The 16,924-nt window shown below is 45.3% G+C and overlaps 1 protein-coding gene across 7 annotated transcripts in view; it reads left to right on the top strand.

Annotated features, from left to right (window-relative positions):
* The first annotated feature begins 916 nt into the window (after nt 1-916).
* LOC144675663 (hepatic and glial cell adhesion molecule-like) overlaps nt 917-16,924 on the top strand; it is a 30,729-nt gene continuing 14,721 nt past the window's right edge. For 4 of the 7 annotated variants that reach the window (XM_078536316.1, XM_078536315.1, XM_078536309.1 and 1 more), the window contains exons 1-2: nt 951-1,054; nt 9,481-9,777. In XM_078536316.1, coding sequence (XP_078392442.1) covers nt 994-1,054; nt 9,481-9,777 — 358 coding nt within the window. In that variant the 5' untranslated portion in view covers nt 951-993. Of the gene's footprint in view, nt 1,055-9,480; nt 9,778-16,924 lie in introns of all 7 variants that reach the window. The other 3 variants (XM_078536311.1, XM_078536310.1, XM_078536314.1) reach the window with 2 other exon arrangements.

The following is a 16,924-nucleotide window of genomic DNA, read 5'->3' as shown; positions in this document are numbered from 1 at the left end:
AACTCTCCGGCAGATTGCTAGCTTCCGTAAGTTGACAATGCATCCAGCCCCCGCTCCCCGCCAGACCTTTAGGGATTAATTATTCCTTATTTACAATTCCTTCTGCGATCTCATGAAGTAAATGGGTTCACTGAAAGAACTGAATTACTTTAAAAGCAAACTCCCAAAACAAAACATCTCTTCCGACTACATCTTTTCTCAAACAGTGTAGACATCATGTCTCATGCTAAGCCCATCTGCTATTTTAGGATTTTACATTTCCAGCTGTAAACCCCTTAAATCAACATGGCCCCAACCTTTTAGGTGTAATAGACTCCAAGCTGCTTTTGTTGCATTTATCCCATTTTCTACAGTTAAAATGTAATTCCTAAAACTAAAAGTTATATTCTAAAACACAGGAACCATGAGCTGGATACTTACAACACCAGTTAGCTGTGGGTGTAGTCTAACTGAGTAAGACGTGTCTAGAATATGCTCCTGTATTGGCTAAAACAAAAAATCTACTGACTCCCGTCCTCAGAGCTCTGAAGAAGTTATACGGACTTGAAATGTTAACTCTGTTTCTCTCTCTCCACGGATGCTGCCAGACTTGCTGAGTTTTGTCCAGCATTTTCTGTTTATACTTATAATGGAACATAATGACAGCCCTGGAGTAACACAACAGCCTCCACCCTCCATAGACTTCAGCTCATCCTAAACTCTGTTGCTTGTATCCTATCCCGCACAATTGCAGTGAACCCATCACCCCTGTCCTGGCATTAGCTCATGGATCCCCAGTACCTCAAATTTAGATTCTCATCCGACCCTTTAAGTTCCTGCATTACCACATCCCTTTCTAAACAGTCACGTCCAGCCCAACAGCTATCAGCCAACCAACCCTCTAATTCCACCCCTGGTTTCCTGTCTCTCTCTCCCTGGGTCGAAATGCTATTCCTGGTTTGCAGCCTCAGCTTCCCGTTATTTTATGGCTGTGGGGTCGAGATCTCCGCCCAGATGACGATCTTTATCCTCCCTGTTCTTTATCTTCTGCAGCTTCTCACCGACCCGTTTTCAGGTAAAACCGTCTCTAAAAGTCTCTTTAAATCCACAATGACGGGGAATGAAAAGAAAAATTCGCTGTATCATCAAACAGAAGATCTTACAAGGGAATAAACCGCTGGTGATCCGACATTCGGGCGAATTGGTTTCGTTTCCGCGGTGTTTGTTTTTAACATCGATTGGAGTCGCTCAGTAACAGAGGAAGGAGTCTGGGGTCTTCATGGTGTTGAGGATGGGGCTGTGGGAGATGAAAGTTTTCTTGAGCAAAATGGAATTGGCTTCATTTTCCGATTCACTAGCTTGGCTGGATGATACTCTCATTTTATACTGCCCACCCTCCGGGACACCCTCTACTCCCTGTGACTGTACTGGAAAGGCTGTTGGTCTGTGTGTAGAACAAAGCAGCCGCTTGGTACCGTGTGTCTTGTGTACATTCTGCCCTAAATTGGATTTTGCCCCACCCCCCACCTTCCCAGTGACAGGATTGACCGTGAGGTGTTTCCCAGGAAGGAGCATTTGGACAGAGTGAGGTTAATGATCAAAACATAGAAAATCTGATTCAGCTCAATCATATGGAGCTTTGCGTCACAGTGATGTCCAAGAAAATAAATCCTGCAGCCAAATGTCTGGAGGAACAGGAAAAAAGTGGGGATCAGTGCGTCACTCTCATTTTTCCTTTTCGCAAGCCCACCCCGATTGCCTTGAGAAGGTGGGGGTGAGCTGTTTCCTTAAGCCACTGCAGGCCATTTGATGCGGGTGCACCCACAGTACTGTTGGGAAGCGAGTTGTAGGATTTTAACCCTTTGACAGCGAAGGACTGAGATATATAGGCTGTGAAAATCATGCAACTCTTGTGAAATGTCAAAACTGGTGGGCAGAATCTGATTCCGCCAATTCTTGCTCCCCTGTACCCCCCCCCCCCACCCCATTGACCCTGGCATGGGATAAAGACGCCAGTGACGAACCCACATGTTGCACTCCCAACCTGGCCAGGTCCATTGCAAAGGTAGGCATTCCTAGCCCCCAACAATTTTTGTGGAATCAGGCCAGCTCCTTCATGGCTCGTGGTTTGAGGGTTTCCAAGGGATTGATTACCATAGACTTGATTTGGGAACATTTTGAATGGTAACTTGTGCCAGCTCATGGCCCCCCATGCCAACGCATGACACCTCATGTCCATTGACCCACTATAAACTCTGTATAGAACCAATGAATGCTACAGTAACAGTGGCATGTGTGCAACTGCTTAAAAACCCATTTTCTTAATTAAAAACTGCTGTTGCTACAACCCTATAAAAGTGTCAATCATCCTGACCTTTAAAGTATCAACAACAGAAGCTATAGACATTTGACACCTCTTTATCTTGTCTAAATAAACATTGAGCCATTGACAAAAGACATCACAGAGAAAAAGCTTATTGTGAGAACTCAAAGCTGCAATCTTCTCTCCAGTTGTTTCAAAAGAAGAAATTAAATCTTTTATGGGAGTTTGGTCTCTGTAAAGCCTCAACGCATACTCGGTTGGGAGACCAGACTCCCGGAAAAGGAATAACTTCTCCCAATGATACAACTGGGCAGAGGATTAACAGATTTTATGATGTGGTAATAAGATCTTTTTCTTTGTGATCTCGTTTGTCAATGGTTCAATGTTTATTGCACAATAGTAAGAGGTGTCAAATGGTTATATCTTCTGTTGTTGATGCTTTAAAAATTTTTATTACTACTGAATTCAAGGCCTGTGTCTTAACATACAAATTGGAAAATTGGTTATGACAGTTGTTTCAAGTTTCCCTATGGGATTTGAACAGCTCAGCATTTACCATCGGCTGTGTCATAATAGGGGGGAGCTGCGGATGGAACCTGTGGACCCTTGATCCAAATACCCTCAAATTGCCACTGAGTTAGATTAAAATTGCCCTCTTAAGTTTTAGTTTATTTTTTGGATGAATGAGCTAAAATAGGCTAACTGGACTCGTGCTCTTGTTCCTACTTTTAAGTGTTTCACTGTGACAGGAGTGCGGAACCTCCAGTGTGTAACTTCCTGACAATCAATGTGACCTCTCCCATATCCTCATTCCCCTTCTGCTCCCCTGCTTCACCCCCCTTTTCTCCCATAAACAGTTATTTCAAACCCTTTTAACTTCCTTGTGCTTGTTGCTATGCAGCTGTATCTAGACTGGCGTCCTGTATTTATGCTGTTAAATTAATTTCTGCAACCCATCATTGGTCCATGAGTCCACCAACTTGCCCTGCCGTTGCACACCGTGCTTTCAGGTATTTAGACCCTTAACTCTTGAATTCCCTCCCTAAACCTCTACACCACTACACATCAAGGACTGGCACATGGAGACTGACCTTCCAAATCTGAATTAACCTATCAGTATAAAAAAAGCTTTTATTCATTTATCATAACAGCCATGGCTCTCATTTATTTTGTGGCTTTACCTCCGGAGAAAACCCAAATTAGTTCAGAGAGGAGAACGAAATGGCTAATAGTGAAGAAAGAGCTTGCATTTATCGACTAAAACTCCCTCATAAAACAAAGGGGAGGAGAGGGATGGGGAGGAGGGGGATGAGGAGGGGAGGGGGATATAGAGCACCCTGACTTATCAGAAGTGTATATCCTGCTGGATGTCAACCCAATATTCAGAGTCAGTTACAACAAATACCTAGAGCTGGGGACTCAACACTGTACTTCTAACACAAAAACAAAAACACCTGGAAAAACTCAGCAGGTCTGACAGCATCTGCGGAGAGGAACACAGTTAACGTTTCGAGTCCGTATGACTCTTCAACAGAACTAAGTAAAAATAGAAAAGGGGTGAAATATAAGCTGGTTTAAGGGGGGTTGGGACAGGTAGAGCTGGATAGAGGGCCAGTGATAGGTGGAGATAACCAAAAGATGTCATAGACAAAAGGACAGAGAGGTGTTGAAGGTGTTGATATTATCTGAGGAATGTGATAATAAAGGTACAGATTGCCCTAGTGGGTGTGGGGTGGGGGGAAGGGATCAAAATAGGCTAAATGGCAGAGATAAAACAATGGATGGAAATACATTTAAAAATAATGGAAGTAGGTGGGAAAAGAAAAATCTACATGAATTATTGGGGGAAAAAAGGGGGATCGGAAAGGGGGTGGGGATGGAGGAGAGAGTTGATGATCTAAAATTGTTGAACTCAATATTCAGTCCAGAAGGCTGTAAAGTTCCTAGTCGGAAGATGAGATGCTGTTCCTCCAGTTTGCGTTGAGCTTCACTGGAACAATGCAGCAGGCCAAGGACGGACATGTGGGCATGAGAGCAGGGTGGAGTGTTGAAATGGCAAACGACAGGGAGGTCTGGGTCATGCTTGCGGACTGAAGCTGTCCTGCAAAGCGGTCACCCAGTCTGCATTTGGCCTCTCCAATGTAGAGGACACCGCATTGGGAGCAACGAATGCAGTAGACTAAATTGAGGGAAGTGCAAGTGAAACGCTGCTTCACTTGAAAGGAGTGTTTGGGCCTTTGGACAGGAAGTAAAGGGGCAGGTGTTGCACCTTCTGCGGTTGAAGTGGCATCATCAGAACAGATGCGACGGAGGCGAAGGAACTGAGAGAATGGGATGGAGTCCTTACAGGAAGCGGGGTGTGAGGAGCTGTAGTCGAGGTAGCTGTGGGAGTCGGTAGGCTTGTAATGAATATTGGTGGACAGTCTATCACCAGAAATTGAGACAGAGAGGTCAAGGAAGGGAAGTGTCAGAGATGGACCATGTGAAAATGATGGAGGGTGGAAATTGGAAGCAAAATTAATACATTTTTCCAGGTCCAGACGAGAGCATGAAGCAGCACCGAAGCAATCATTGATGTACCGGAGAAAGAGTTGTGGGAGGGGGCCGGACTAGGACTGGAACAAGGAATATTCCACATACCCCATAAAGAGACAGGCATAAAGAGACTGTACTTCTAACTCTGGGGCTAGAATGTTAGCACTGAGCCAAAAGCTTGTTCCACAGGCACAAGGGAAGCCCTGTTTGAGTGCCTGGGACCAGAGACTTCCCAGCATAATGGGTATGAGGTGTTTACTGAGACAGGCTAACAGAGCGCGTATCACTTTTAACCTTTCCAAAAGTAATATCAAATCTTAGCTTCTTGGCTTTTGAAGTATCTTCTACCCAAATGTGTTTTGAGGGATAATTGTGTGTGTACACGTTGCTTTGAGGGAAATATAGTTCCCTTTCATCCTCCATCAAACTTGGTAAAGAAAAGCTGTAGGTATTGATTTTTATGTTGCATCTTCTATGCACTGACTTGTGGGGCTGGATTTTAAGGCCGCAAATCAACCCTGCCCTGTGCAAACATGAAATGCAGTGCGGCGGGATCCAGTTGTCACGCCAGCCTCAGAAATTATGGAAGGAGGGTGGGTGCCAAAATTGGAAGCCCATCTGCCATTTTGATGCTGCTAATTAACAAGAGCTACTTATAAACAAGTTTTTGTCGCCCCCTGCTTTTCGGGTGTCGGACGGAAAAATGTTTGGGAGCACTTCACAGGATGTATAACTAGGCAGCACTAGGGCGGGAGAAACGGCCTGCCACTGGGACCATGGGCAGAATTAAACACTCCCAAATCGTGAGCGTTCCCCTCATCTGGAGAGGTATTATTGGGCGTGATGATGTTGGATGGTGCTGCCAATGCCATCTACTCCTGTGTTTCGGGTGAGCATAAAAGCCGGGACCCTGCCTGTGTTATATAAATGTCAATTAACAGTATATTTAAAGTCATCAGTGACCCAATTAATTGCCATAACACAGCGTGAACGCTATGATACACCTTTAGCATCAGATTCACGCCATGTGTGGTTCCTGTTTTTGTTTAAGAAACAGATTGTTAGGGGTGGTTTAAAAGCTACAGCTGAGCCCTGAGTCTCAGCACAGCAGTTAGTAGATCTGTTGCTACTGGGGGTGCTCATTTGAATGAGCAGACTGTCCGTTTCAAATCATGAGTTAGAGGCCTTTTCTCAGCTGAGTGCTCTGCTGAGTGCTATATTTTGTTCCTGGCCATCTCCCAGGGCTATAAAGTATCTGAAGGAGATGGGCATTGAGGTCCTGCTTCTCCTGAATAGAGGTGTAAAGACTGCACTTATTAACAATTTCAGATTATTTTATGGTATGCCTCTACCCATTATTAGCTAAGTTCGTACCAGCCTGGATACTGTGTTCATTTGTCATATGCTCATTCTGCCAACCACCCACCCTATAACTGGACCGAAGCTTTAAATGCACAATGACATTGCTGAAGACAGCTGTGTCCTTGTTGAATCAAGCTGCCTTTGAGGTCCAGCCAAACTGACTTTCCTCCTGCATTCGTGAGTGTGCCCAGTAGCAGACTGGCACAAGATTGCACATACTGAGGCCTTACTAAGATAAAGGCAAAATACTGCGGATGCTGGAAATCTGAAACTCAAACAAAAAATGCTGGAAAAACTCAGCAGGTCTGACTGCATCTGTGGAGAGAAAGGCAGACAGAGTTGATGTTTTGTTTTGTTTGAGGTCTCACTCACTTTGATTGTCCTCATTAGGCCATTGAGATTTTTCTGGTATTGGGACCATATCCTTCTGACCATCCCAACACAGCTGACCTCCTCAGCCATCAGCTGCTCCCAGGCAGCACGTGTTTGGCTGGGCTTCCTCTTTTTGCCAGCGGTTGGCATGAGCTGCTCACATTGCTCTGATATTGCACTGAGAAAGGCTCTGAATTAGTCCTCCCTGAACCTAGGGGCTGGTTTGGCCGTTCTGCTCCACCCCTCCCCTTGTTCCAATGGCGCAGATATCTATGTATTGTTACAGACCATGATAGTAGTTCTAGGCCCACTTCTCCACAGGTCTTAGCAATAGTTTAGATGTTTAATTCACCCACAAAACTGGACAATTGGTGTTGCCATTTGATACTGTTATTCCAGCACGAAGTTGGGGCAGAGAGCGAGAAGGAGTCTTTTTCCTTGCAGCTTGCTTCTAAGGCACACCCCACATGCAGTCACTGACTCTGCCTATGAGTCTTTTTTTTTGAAGACTTGTGATGTTCAAAGAATACTTCACTTAGGCCAGGTGTTTTTAACCAGTCAGCAAGAGCCTTTAGCCCAGCAACAGCAGTTCTTTGTCAACTTAGATCTACAAAGTATCTCTACCCTCTCCAGGTGTTCCTTGCCGGACGTCCGCCTTGACCTGTGTTTCTCGGAGAATGGCATGTTCACAGCCTCAATTAATATTGAAAACTTTTTTTAAAAAATGTTAAATAATAAATAAAATAACTCTGGATGAAGAATGTCCAAGATTCAATGCCCTTCAAATTTTCCAAAATCGGGTTCCTCAGTGTGGAAGCATGTAAAATGTACAACGCTTCCATGTCAAGAGGTGGGAGACTTGCTGCTGTTCATTGAGACTGCCACCCATGAAGAGTGACCAGGTTTGCAGAGGCTACCGAAAAATTAAATGATCTTATCTTGCGAGACTGGAAACTGCGCAGGTCTTTATTTCCAAAATGATTCCATAAGATTATTCATCCGCTGGCTCGCCTGACACTGTCCAGTGCCAGGGAGCCCTTTAAAGTGCTGGCCATGATCTTGTTGCGGGACATGCCACTCATTGGGCAGGATGAAGGCTTCTAACCCACCCTTGACACTAACGAGTGGCAATTTACATGTTATCGGGCACATTCCATAGGCGGGCTGGAAGTCGGAGCTCCACCGACTTCTGGGTGCAGAAACCCTGCCCTCTCAGCACACCACCGTATTGTTCAGCCCCAGGGCTGCGTGTAACAACAGATTCTGCTGCTGAAGGTGGCAGTGTCTGTATGATTATTCAGTTCCCTTTTATTTGGATGGGGGGCGCTCTGTTGAGCCTTCAGTTCAAAAAAATAAAGACTGATTGGGAAAGTGGGAGGCCTTTAGAATTTGTAGCCCATGACTGGACCCTCTGTTCGCAGCATAACACCTCTGCCACATGATGTCCCAGCCTAGACTCCCAATTGGATGCAGAGAACCCCACCCCCCCCTTTGGCCACCCGAAGCTTGATTTCATCATCTTAGATGGCGGGAGCGAGCGGACCACTTGCTTTGCATCCCTGCTCCCTTGCCTTGCCGAAAAACGTGAAATCCAGCCCTTGAATTCATTCTGATGAAACTAAACAAAGGAATAATCCTTTTCATGAATGGTTGCTTGTGGGGATGTTTACAATCTAATTTTTGTAATATACTTATTCAAATATTGGCTTCAGATCGGATCTGTTCAACTCATAATTCTACTGCGGTTACTTTCGTTATACTATTAGATAGATATTATTACAATATATCTAGCACAGGTTTCCTAAGAGCCAATGTTTTTTATGAAGCTGAGGGGAAATTTTGGTGGAATTTGCATCCTAATTTTCATTTCTTAACTGTTAATTTGCTCCCTGTTCCTTGTTCCTCATCCTCATATTTTTGTGCCAGTAAATTAGCATATAGATCTACTGCTATTGTCTTTCCTCAGCCTGCTACATTTCCTCTAAGCTTTCCTGGCAGTCGACCTTGGCGAGATTGTGGAGGATCAGATTTACTGGAATATTAGCAGGACTGAACACTTCAGTTATGTGGAGAAATTGGGATTAATCTGAAAGTAAAGGAGAGATTTAATAAGAGGTGTTCACCAGGAGAAATTATTTCTACTGGCAGGAAAGACATTAACCAGAGAATGCATTTAAGGTAATCGTCAAAAGAATTAGAGGGAGAGATGAGGAAAATCTTTTATTAGGCAATGTGTTGTTGTGATCTGGAACACAAAGGGTGGTGGAAGCAGAATTGGTAGTAACTTTCAAAAGGGGATTGCATATATACTTGGAAAGGAAAAATGTATAGGGTTGTGGGGCAGTTCATGGAATTGAATGGGGCTACTTTGGATGGCTCAAAGAGAAAGCACAGGCGCAATGGCTTCCTTTTGCATTGTACAATTAAATGAAACTAGGCTCCTTACCATGAAGACCTTTCACACTGCATCACCACACCCAGCCTCTACAGTGCAACCGTCTCCTTCATGAGCTGATCTACATCCTTTAAATTAGTTTGCTGTTTGTATTTTGGATACTCAGTCGTACAACTCTGGATCCTGATGGTGCTCTTCCCTTTTGGAAGTCTCTGCCTAAGACTGAAGCCCTGTGTGTCCACTGGTATTACCTAAAGGTATATCATTTTAACATTAATTAAATTGGGTCTACATGGACTGGGCAACAGTTGGAGAATAACTAAAATCTCCCAAGGAGACTGGCACAGTTTAAATAGTGACAGTGAGATGGGGAAAGGGAGGAGAATGTTAGTGTCTATTGCTAAGGGGAGAAGCTGAGTTCATTGACCACATCTCCTCCTTCCTGTTTGTGTGATGATTAAATCTCTCTGGTAGTATTGTATAAACTGTTCTGATTTACTCATTTATATTTTAGCACAGGTGACGAAAGAGATGGTGGCTGCTACAGGTTCCTCTGTTCTATTCCCTGGAACTGATAGAGAATTCCGTAATCTCCATTGGGAATTCTCTAATCCGAGCAGGACTCTTCCCATTTTAGATTGTGGTGTAGACTATGAACAAATATATGATCAGTACAAGAATCGAATTGAATTTAGAAAATCAAATGGATCCTTATTGCTAAAAGATTTACACAAATCGGATACTGGCAAATACAAAATCACTGTGGACTTGGACCCGTCCAGGACTAGAATTCTAAATCTTACAGTGTATGGTAAGTAGCTACAGATGTTCCAATGCACACTGTTTGAACAAAGTGTATATTTAATGTTGTTTAGACGTATTAGTTGCCATGGTGATCTGACTCTAGTGATTGTGGGTGAAACCAATTTTTAACAGCAATTGAGTGATTCCTTCTTTCCTGTCCCTTCAATTGTATGGATGAGGATACCATTTCCTCACCCCATCCCCCAATAAAATTGTCCACTCTGTCACATGGTCTCACCCCGAGCCCTGAAAACCTCCCTTCTCCCGGCACACTCACTGTCGCTGGTGTTTGATGCTCCTCCAATCAGACACTGTTTCTCTCCCACGTTTGCTGCTGTGGGAGAGGAACGGCCTGTGATTGGAGGAACAGCTCCTTGCACAATCTTCCACTCCACTCACCCATTTGACCATCATTTTGAACAGTGGCTCCGGAAGGCCACAGTAGAGGGGCTTCACGGGTCGCATCTGGCCCACGGGCTGGACAATCCTGACATAGTGCATCAGGTCACACACATGGACCATGAGTCTCAAACCAGCTGGCCCATAAAGAGTTCTGAATGACATACATTTGCTTGTGAAACTACTTGAAACCCGGAAGAAAAGAGCATAGGAGCACAAGGTCATTCAGCCCCTCCAGCCCATTCCTCCATTGAATTACATCGCCGTTGGCCTGTGTTTGAACTCCCTTTACCTGTCTCGGTTCTGTAAAACATGATACCCCTGCCTAACATCAATCTATTATTCTCCGTTTTGAAGTTTTCAATTGACTGCCAGCTTATTGCAGTTATTGGTACAAACAGCAATAGAGAGCGTAACAAAGCACTAACATTTATACAGGACATTATGCTTTCTTAGGATGGATGTTTTGTGGCTCAGACAAGCTCCAGGTTCAAGTCCCACTCCAGGACATATGAACATATGGAATAGGAGCGGATGTAGGCCATTCGGCCCATCGTGCCTGCTCCGCCATTCAATACAATCATGGCTGATCCGTTTGTTTCAAATTCCGCGTTCCCATCTCCCCCCTGATAACCTTTGATTCCCTTGCCTAACAAAAATAAAGCTGCCTGGTTTAAATTTCAAACAAGGCTTGGCAGTTAACTGTCACTCACCATCATTGGTGCATTCTCCTCTACCAATCAGAGTCCACTTGCCAGCCAATCAGCACTCTCTTCATGTACAGTATAAATTGTTGTTTTCCCCTTTTATTGGTATTCTTCCAAAGTGTCTGTGAGTGCAGGACAAAAAGCTTTGACGTGTCTCCTTTTTTTCAACAATAACAAGAATCTATTGGCCTTTGATGGAACATTCATGATGTGGTTCGACAGGTTGATAATCAGCCTGCTAATCCTTCCAAGACGTCCCCATTGATGTCCTCAGGACATCACCGACTGCTCCACAAACTAGTGAAGCACTTTTGAAATGCAGTCACTACTGCATTGTAGGGAAAGGTGTCATCCAAATGAGACACAGCAAGATCCCAAAAACAGAAAATGAAATGATTAATCAGTTACTGCAATTATCATGGTATCAATTGGGAGAGAGAGGGGAGAGGGGGGAGGTGTGGAGGGGAGGGGTGAGATGTGGGGGGAGGGGTGTGGTGAGGGGGAAGGTGGGGGGGAGGAGGGAGGAGGGGCTGTGGAGGAGGGAGAAGGGAGGGGGAGGGGGGAGAAGGGAGGGGGAGAGGGGAATGGGAGAGGGGAGGGGGGAATGAGGGGTTTGTGGGCGGGAGGGGGGTTGAGGGGGAGAGGAGAGGGGGATGAGGGGTTTGTGGGGGGTGAGGGGGGATGAGGGGTTTTTTAGAGTGGAGGGGGTGGTGTAGTAGCAAAGAAAGAACTTCCATTTATCTACTAAAACAAAGACAAAATACTGCGGGTGCTGAAAAGTCAACCTAAAAACAAAATGCTGGAAATACTCAGCATGCCTGGCAGCATCTGTGGAGAGAGCGACCCAGTTAATGTTTCAAACCACACTCTGGTTCTGCCTTTATCTTCTTGGGGGAAAACTATGGGACTAAGTTTTGAGCTTCATATACCCTGCTAAAGATTAACTAGGCTATGAATAGACCCTGCTAAAGATTAACTAGGCTATGAATATACCCTGCTAAAGATTAAATAGGCTATGAACATACCCTGCTAAAGATTAAATAGGCTACGAATAATGTTTAAACCATCTGTCAATCCGTATTGATTTATGTTTGGTGGGGGACGGGGGAGGGAAAAGCAACTTGTGCCTTTTGCATGAGAGATCTTGATTTTCAAGAGTTTGGTCTCTTTATTTATGTCATGGTGGGGTTGGAGTTATTGTGACACAACTTAACATCCATTAGTGAGTATTTAGACTGGGCATGACCTTCTAAAGTGGTAGAGCGGTTTAAAAAAAAATAGTGATGAGATTGTGTCGATGCAGACTCGATGGGCCGAAGGGCCTCTTCTGCACTGTGTGATTCTGTGAATATGGAAATAGTTCCAGCTATTTTTTTTTTTAACAGAGCAAGCAAATTGCAGAACAAGCAGGGGTTCAAGAGAGGCAAACCGCTCTGCACAGATAACCTTACGCTGCTAGCTTGAACTTGTAGATTGTGCACCCAATACCTGGAGTAGGTGGTCTTTAGCAGAGCAAATCTTTGGGTAGAATTTAATGAAGACTCTGGGAGGGGAAATATGGCGGGTGCACTGAGTAAATCAGGCAGCGGGCAAAATGTCAATCACAACAGCAGATTCGGAATAAAAAATGTTGTCGGCAAGGCAGTGGCAGATCAAGCCTCATGCAGCCCTGGCATGGGTTCCGACTTGTACTACATTTGCATACCATGAATACTTATTATCTTAAAACCAAATTAAGCGCGGCCTTCAAGATGAAGTCAGCAGCACACAGGAACCTCATTGCAACCAGTTCACGTTCGTTTAAAGGTGACACACAACAGTTAGCTTTGTGCAGTTGCGACAATAAACAATAACATTCTATTAACAAGTAATTAGGAAAACTAATAGAATGTTATTGCTTATTGCCAGGGGAATTGAATACAAAAGTAGAGAGGTTATGCTTCACTTGTGCAGGGCACTGGTGAGAACACACCTGGAGTACTGTTTCGAGTACTGGTCTCCTTATTTAAGGCAGGATGTAAATGCATTAGAGGCAGTTCAGAGAAGGTTCACTAGACTAAAAGCAGGAATGGGCAGGTTGACTTGTGAGGAAAGGGTTGGACAAGTTCAGCTTGTATCCACTGGGATGTAGAAGAGCAAGAGGCAACTTGATTGAAACCTTTAAGATCAGGATGGTGTTTGCTTGCATGTGGTGTTCCCATGCGTTTGCTACCCTTTTGCTACAGGGCACTAGAGGTATTGGGTTTAGAAGGCCCTGTAGAAGGAGGCTTGGCCAGTTGCTGCAGTACATTTGTGTGTATCCTGACTTGAGTCTTGGAGATGGTGGACAGGCTTTGGGGAGTCAGGAAGTGAGTTACTCGCCACAGAATTCCCATCCTCTAACCTGCTTTTGTAGCCACAGTATTTTTATGGCTAGTCCAGTTCAGTTTCTGGTCAATGGTAACCCCTAGGATGTTGGTTTCCCAGGTGGGGATTCACTGGTGGAAATGCTGCTCAGTGCCAAGGGACGAAGGTTTGATTCCCTTGGTCATTACCGGCCACTTGTGTGGAGGAAGTGTTACTTGCTGCATATCAGCCCAAGCTTGAATGCTGTCCTGTTGCATGTAGAGCTCCTTCATTGTTCACCATTCACAACTGGATGTGGCAGGACTGCAGGCTTTGTTTTGATTCACTCGTTTTGGCGTTGTTTAGTTCTGCCTATTGCATGTTGCTACCACTGCTTAACATTGTAAGGTTTCTGGTTCGGGAGTCACAGATACATAAGTCGAGTACCCGTAAGTAATTTTAAGGTATTTTATGAAGTAACAGTTCAGTAAATGCATCATATCTTAATAGACAAGAAAAATACATAAACCCTGCCAGTGGAGAATGTTTCATTGATCCCAGAGGATGAACAGATGATTGGCACAAAGTGTGTTGATCTCAGTAGCTTGTGATAGTAACATTCTGAAGCCAAGCTGTTAGGAAACTCTTTCTCCCAGTCTTCCTCCATCTTCCCTAGTTCATCTTCCATCTGAAGAAGGCAGCCACCAGATGGGGACTGGCCTCCTGACTAGGACTCATTAACATTCTTTGGGGGCCATAGATTCCATTTAAGAAGAATTTATATGAACACTTGAAGCTCCATCGCCTGCAAGGCTGTGGGCCTGAAAAATGTGATTTGAGTAGGCAGGGGCTTGATGACTAGCACGGGCACGATGGGCTGAAGGGCCTCTTTCCGTGCTGTAAAATTCTATGACTCTATTCCGTGGAGTGGCAATCCCAGTCAGATTGCCGCACCACCCCCGTATACACTGAAGTGAAGCCGCACCTTTCCCACCCAACCATTCCGACATGGGCTGAGTGGGAAAGCTGCAGTGCAGCAGGTTCCTATGGCCTTCCATTGAGTGCAGGGGAGCTGAGGGAAAAGAAAGCATGCCTCTTCTTTTTTTAATGGCACTAGCTGCCCTAAGCAGGTAAGGCTAAAGGTCCAGACACTTTGAGTAAGTGGGCAGGTTGGAGGCTGTTCAGTTGGGAGGGTCTTCACACTGAGATCAGGTGGAAGGGGTGGTGGTAGCCAGTGGGGGGGTGGGTTTTGGGTGATCAGTGAGGGGGCTGGGGTGGTTTGGATGGTCAGTAGGACAAGGTGCTCGGGTGATCAGTAGTCAGAGGACCGGTGGAGGGGAGGGTGGGGTTTGGGTGTAGGTTGAATAGCCAGGTGTAATGGCAATCAGTTGGAGTGGGGAAGAGGGAGAAGCGAGGGAGGGAGGAGGAGGGTCCCATGAGGTTTCATTGGATGGAGCCCGGGTGATCGGTGAGAGTGGAAGTGCGCAGTAGCGGGAGTGACCTGTGGTGATGGGTCAGGAGGGTAGTTGTGGATGTTCAATACTATAGATACCCCGGGGTTAGAAGTGGTTTTAGTTCTAGCCTTGAGTGGGTACCTATTCCTATAAGACAGTCGGAACCACCCGAAGACCGATTTGATTAAATCGGAGTATCAGATATATAGAAACATACATAGAAAATAGGAGCAGGAGTAGGCCATTCGGCCCTTAGAGCCTGCTCTTCCATTCATTATGATCATGGCTGATCATCCAACTCAATAGCCTGTTCCCGCTTTCTCCCTATATCCTTTGATTCCTTTCACCTGAAGAGCTATATCCAACTTCTTCTTGAAAACACACAAGGTTTTGGCCTCAACTACTTTCTGTGGTAGTGAATTCCACAGGCTCACTAATCTCTGGGTGAAGAAATTTCTCCTCATCTCAGTTCTAAATGGTCTACCCCGTGTCCTCAGACTGTGACTCTGGTTCTGGACTCCCCCACCATTGGGAACATCCTTCCTGCATCTACCCTGTCTAGTCCTGTTAGAATTTTATAGGTTTCTATGAGATCACCCTATGGGGGGGATGCTTCCTAGTTCAGGGTAATTGCATAACGGAAGCTTGAACTTCCTAGGCAACTGCTCCACAATCCTTATGTAGGGACTTTCTGTAACCGGGAGGAATGGTTGTAGAGAGTAGTTCCCCATTGTGACCACACCACCCCTCCCAAAATCCCTTGGTATGACGCCCTGGAGATTAAGTTATGGGCCTTTATTTCTAAGGGCCAATAGCCTACCCAGTGTCAATCTGACTAATGGATGGAGGACAGGTACTCAAGATGTCAGAGTGAATACTACCCTCCTGACCGGTACCACCCTCCTGTCTGTCACCCTGTCTTGCAGGCGCTGGGGATATGCAGGGTGCCAGAAGGATTTCTGCTATTGGTTCACAAATACCTGTAGAGTCTAGCGACCTCAATGTGGGAGGTGTAAATTTTGTGATCCACGCCTTTACCTTGTCTTGGCCTCTGGCTCCCTTAGAATTGTTCACCTTTATTTTTTCAGAAAGGGAGAAAGAGTATTAATGCTGTGCCAGCTAGTTCCATAAGGGTTCCATACAAATCTAAAAAACATCATTATTAAATGTTGCTATTTCTTTCAGCATGCATGTAGGCCCTGTCTTGTACTTTAAGGTTGGCATCTCATTTTTTGGTATTCCTGGTACTGCCCTGGCACACTGTCCTGCGATCTTGTTTAGCGTGGTGGTAGGACCATACAGCATGATTGAGTGTGTCCTCAGTGAAGATGGGACTTTTTCTCCAGAAGAACTGTGTGGTGGTCACGTCTACCAATCCTGTAATGGACAGCTCTATCGGTGACAGGTAGATTAGTGAAAGCCAAGTCAAGTAGGCTTTTCCCTCTTGTTGGTTCTCTCATCATCTGTTATAGGCCCAGTCTGGCAGAAATGCCCTTCAGGACTTGGACAGTAGTGGTGCTACCAAACCACTCTTGATTATGGGCGTGGACATTCTCCACTGGAGTACGATCTGAGCCCTTTCTACCCCTGATGCTTCTTCCAAGTGGTGGTCAATATGGCAGAGCATTGATTCATTAGCTGAGGGGAGGGTGATGGCTGGTAATCCTCACCCTTAATTTAACTCTGCTGAGTCTCACAACATCAGGTCAACATTGAGGGCTCTATCCCGACTATATTCCATTGTCTTGCCCCGTCTCTTCTCTGTTCTTCTGCTGGGATGGAACAGACCCAGGGACAGTGATGGAGGAGTCTGGGACATGGTATGACTGTGTCAGGCCATTGCTTGATTTAGTCTGTGGTCTGCTCTCCCGATTTGACACCAGCCCTCAGTTGTTAGTAAGAAGGGTTTTGCAGGGTTGATGAGGTGAGGTGTGCCATTGTTGTTTCTGGTGCCTAGGTATGTCAAGCGATCTGTTTGGGTTTATCCTTGTTTGACTTTTCTGTAGCAGCTGGTATAATTAGCTTGCTAGCCCATTTCAGGGGGCATTTAAGAGTCAGCCGTGATGCTGTGGGCCTGGAGTCACATGTCGGCCAGAGCAAGTAAGGGGGCAGATTTAGTCCCCCAAAGGACATTGGTGAATCAGAATGGTTTTTATGACAATCTGCTAGTTTCATGGTCACCATTGTTGAGACAGGTGCTGCCATGGTGGGGTTTGAGCTCATCAGTCGGGGCCTTTGGTTTACTGCTGCAGTAATGTTATCCCTGTGC

The sequence above is a fragment of the Cetorhinus maximus genome, unplaced genomic scaffold, assembly GCF_964194155.1.
Source record: "Cetorhinus maximus unplaced genomic scaffold, sCetMax3.hap1.1 HAP1_SCAFFOLD_1086, whole genome shotgun sequence".
Lineage (NCBI taxonomy): Eukaryota > Metazoa > Chordata > Chondrichthyes > Lamniformes > Cetorhinidae > Cetorhinus > Cetorhinus maximus.
Note: the sequence above shows the minus strand (reverse complement) of the source record. Positions and strands in the feature narration are given on the sequence as shown.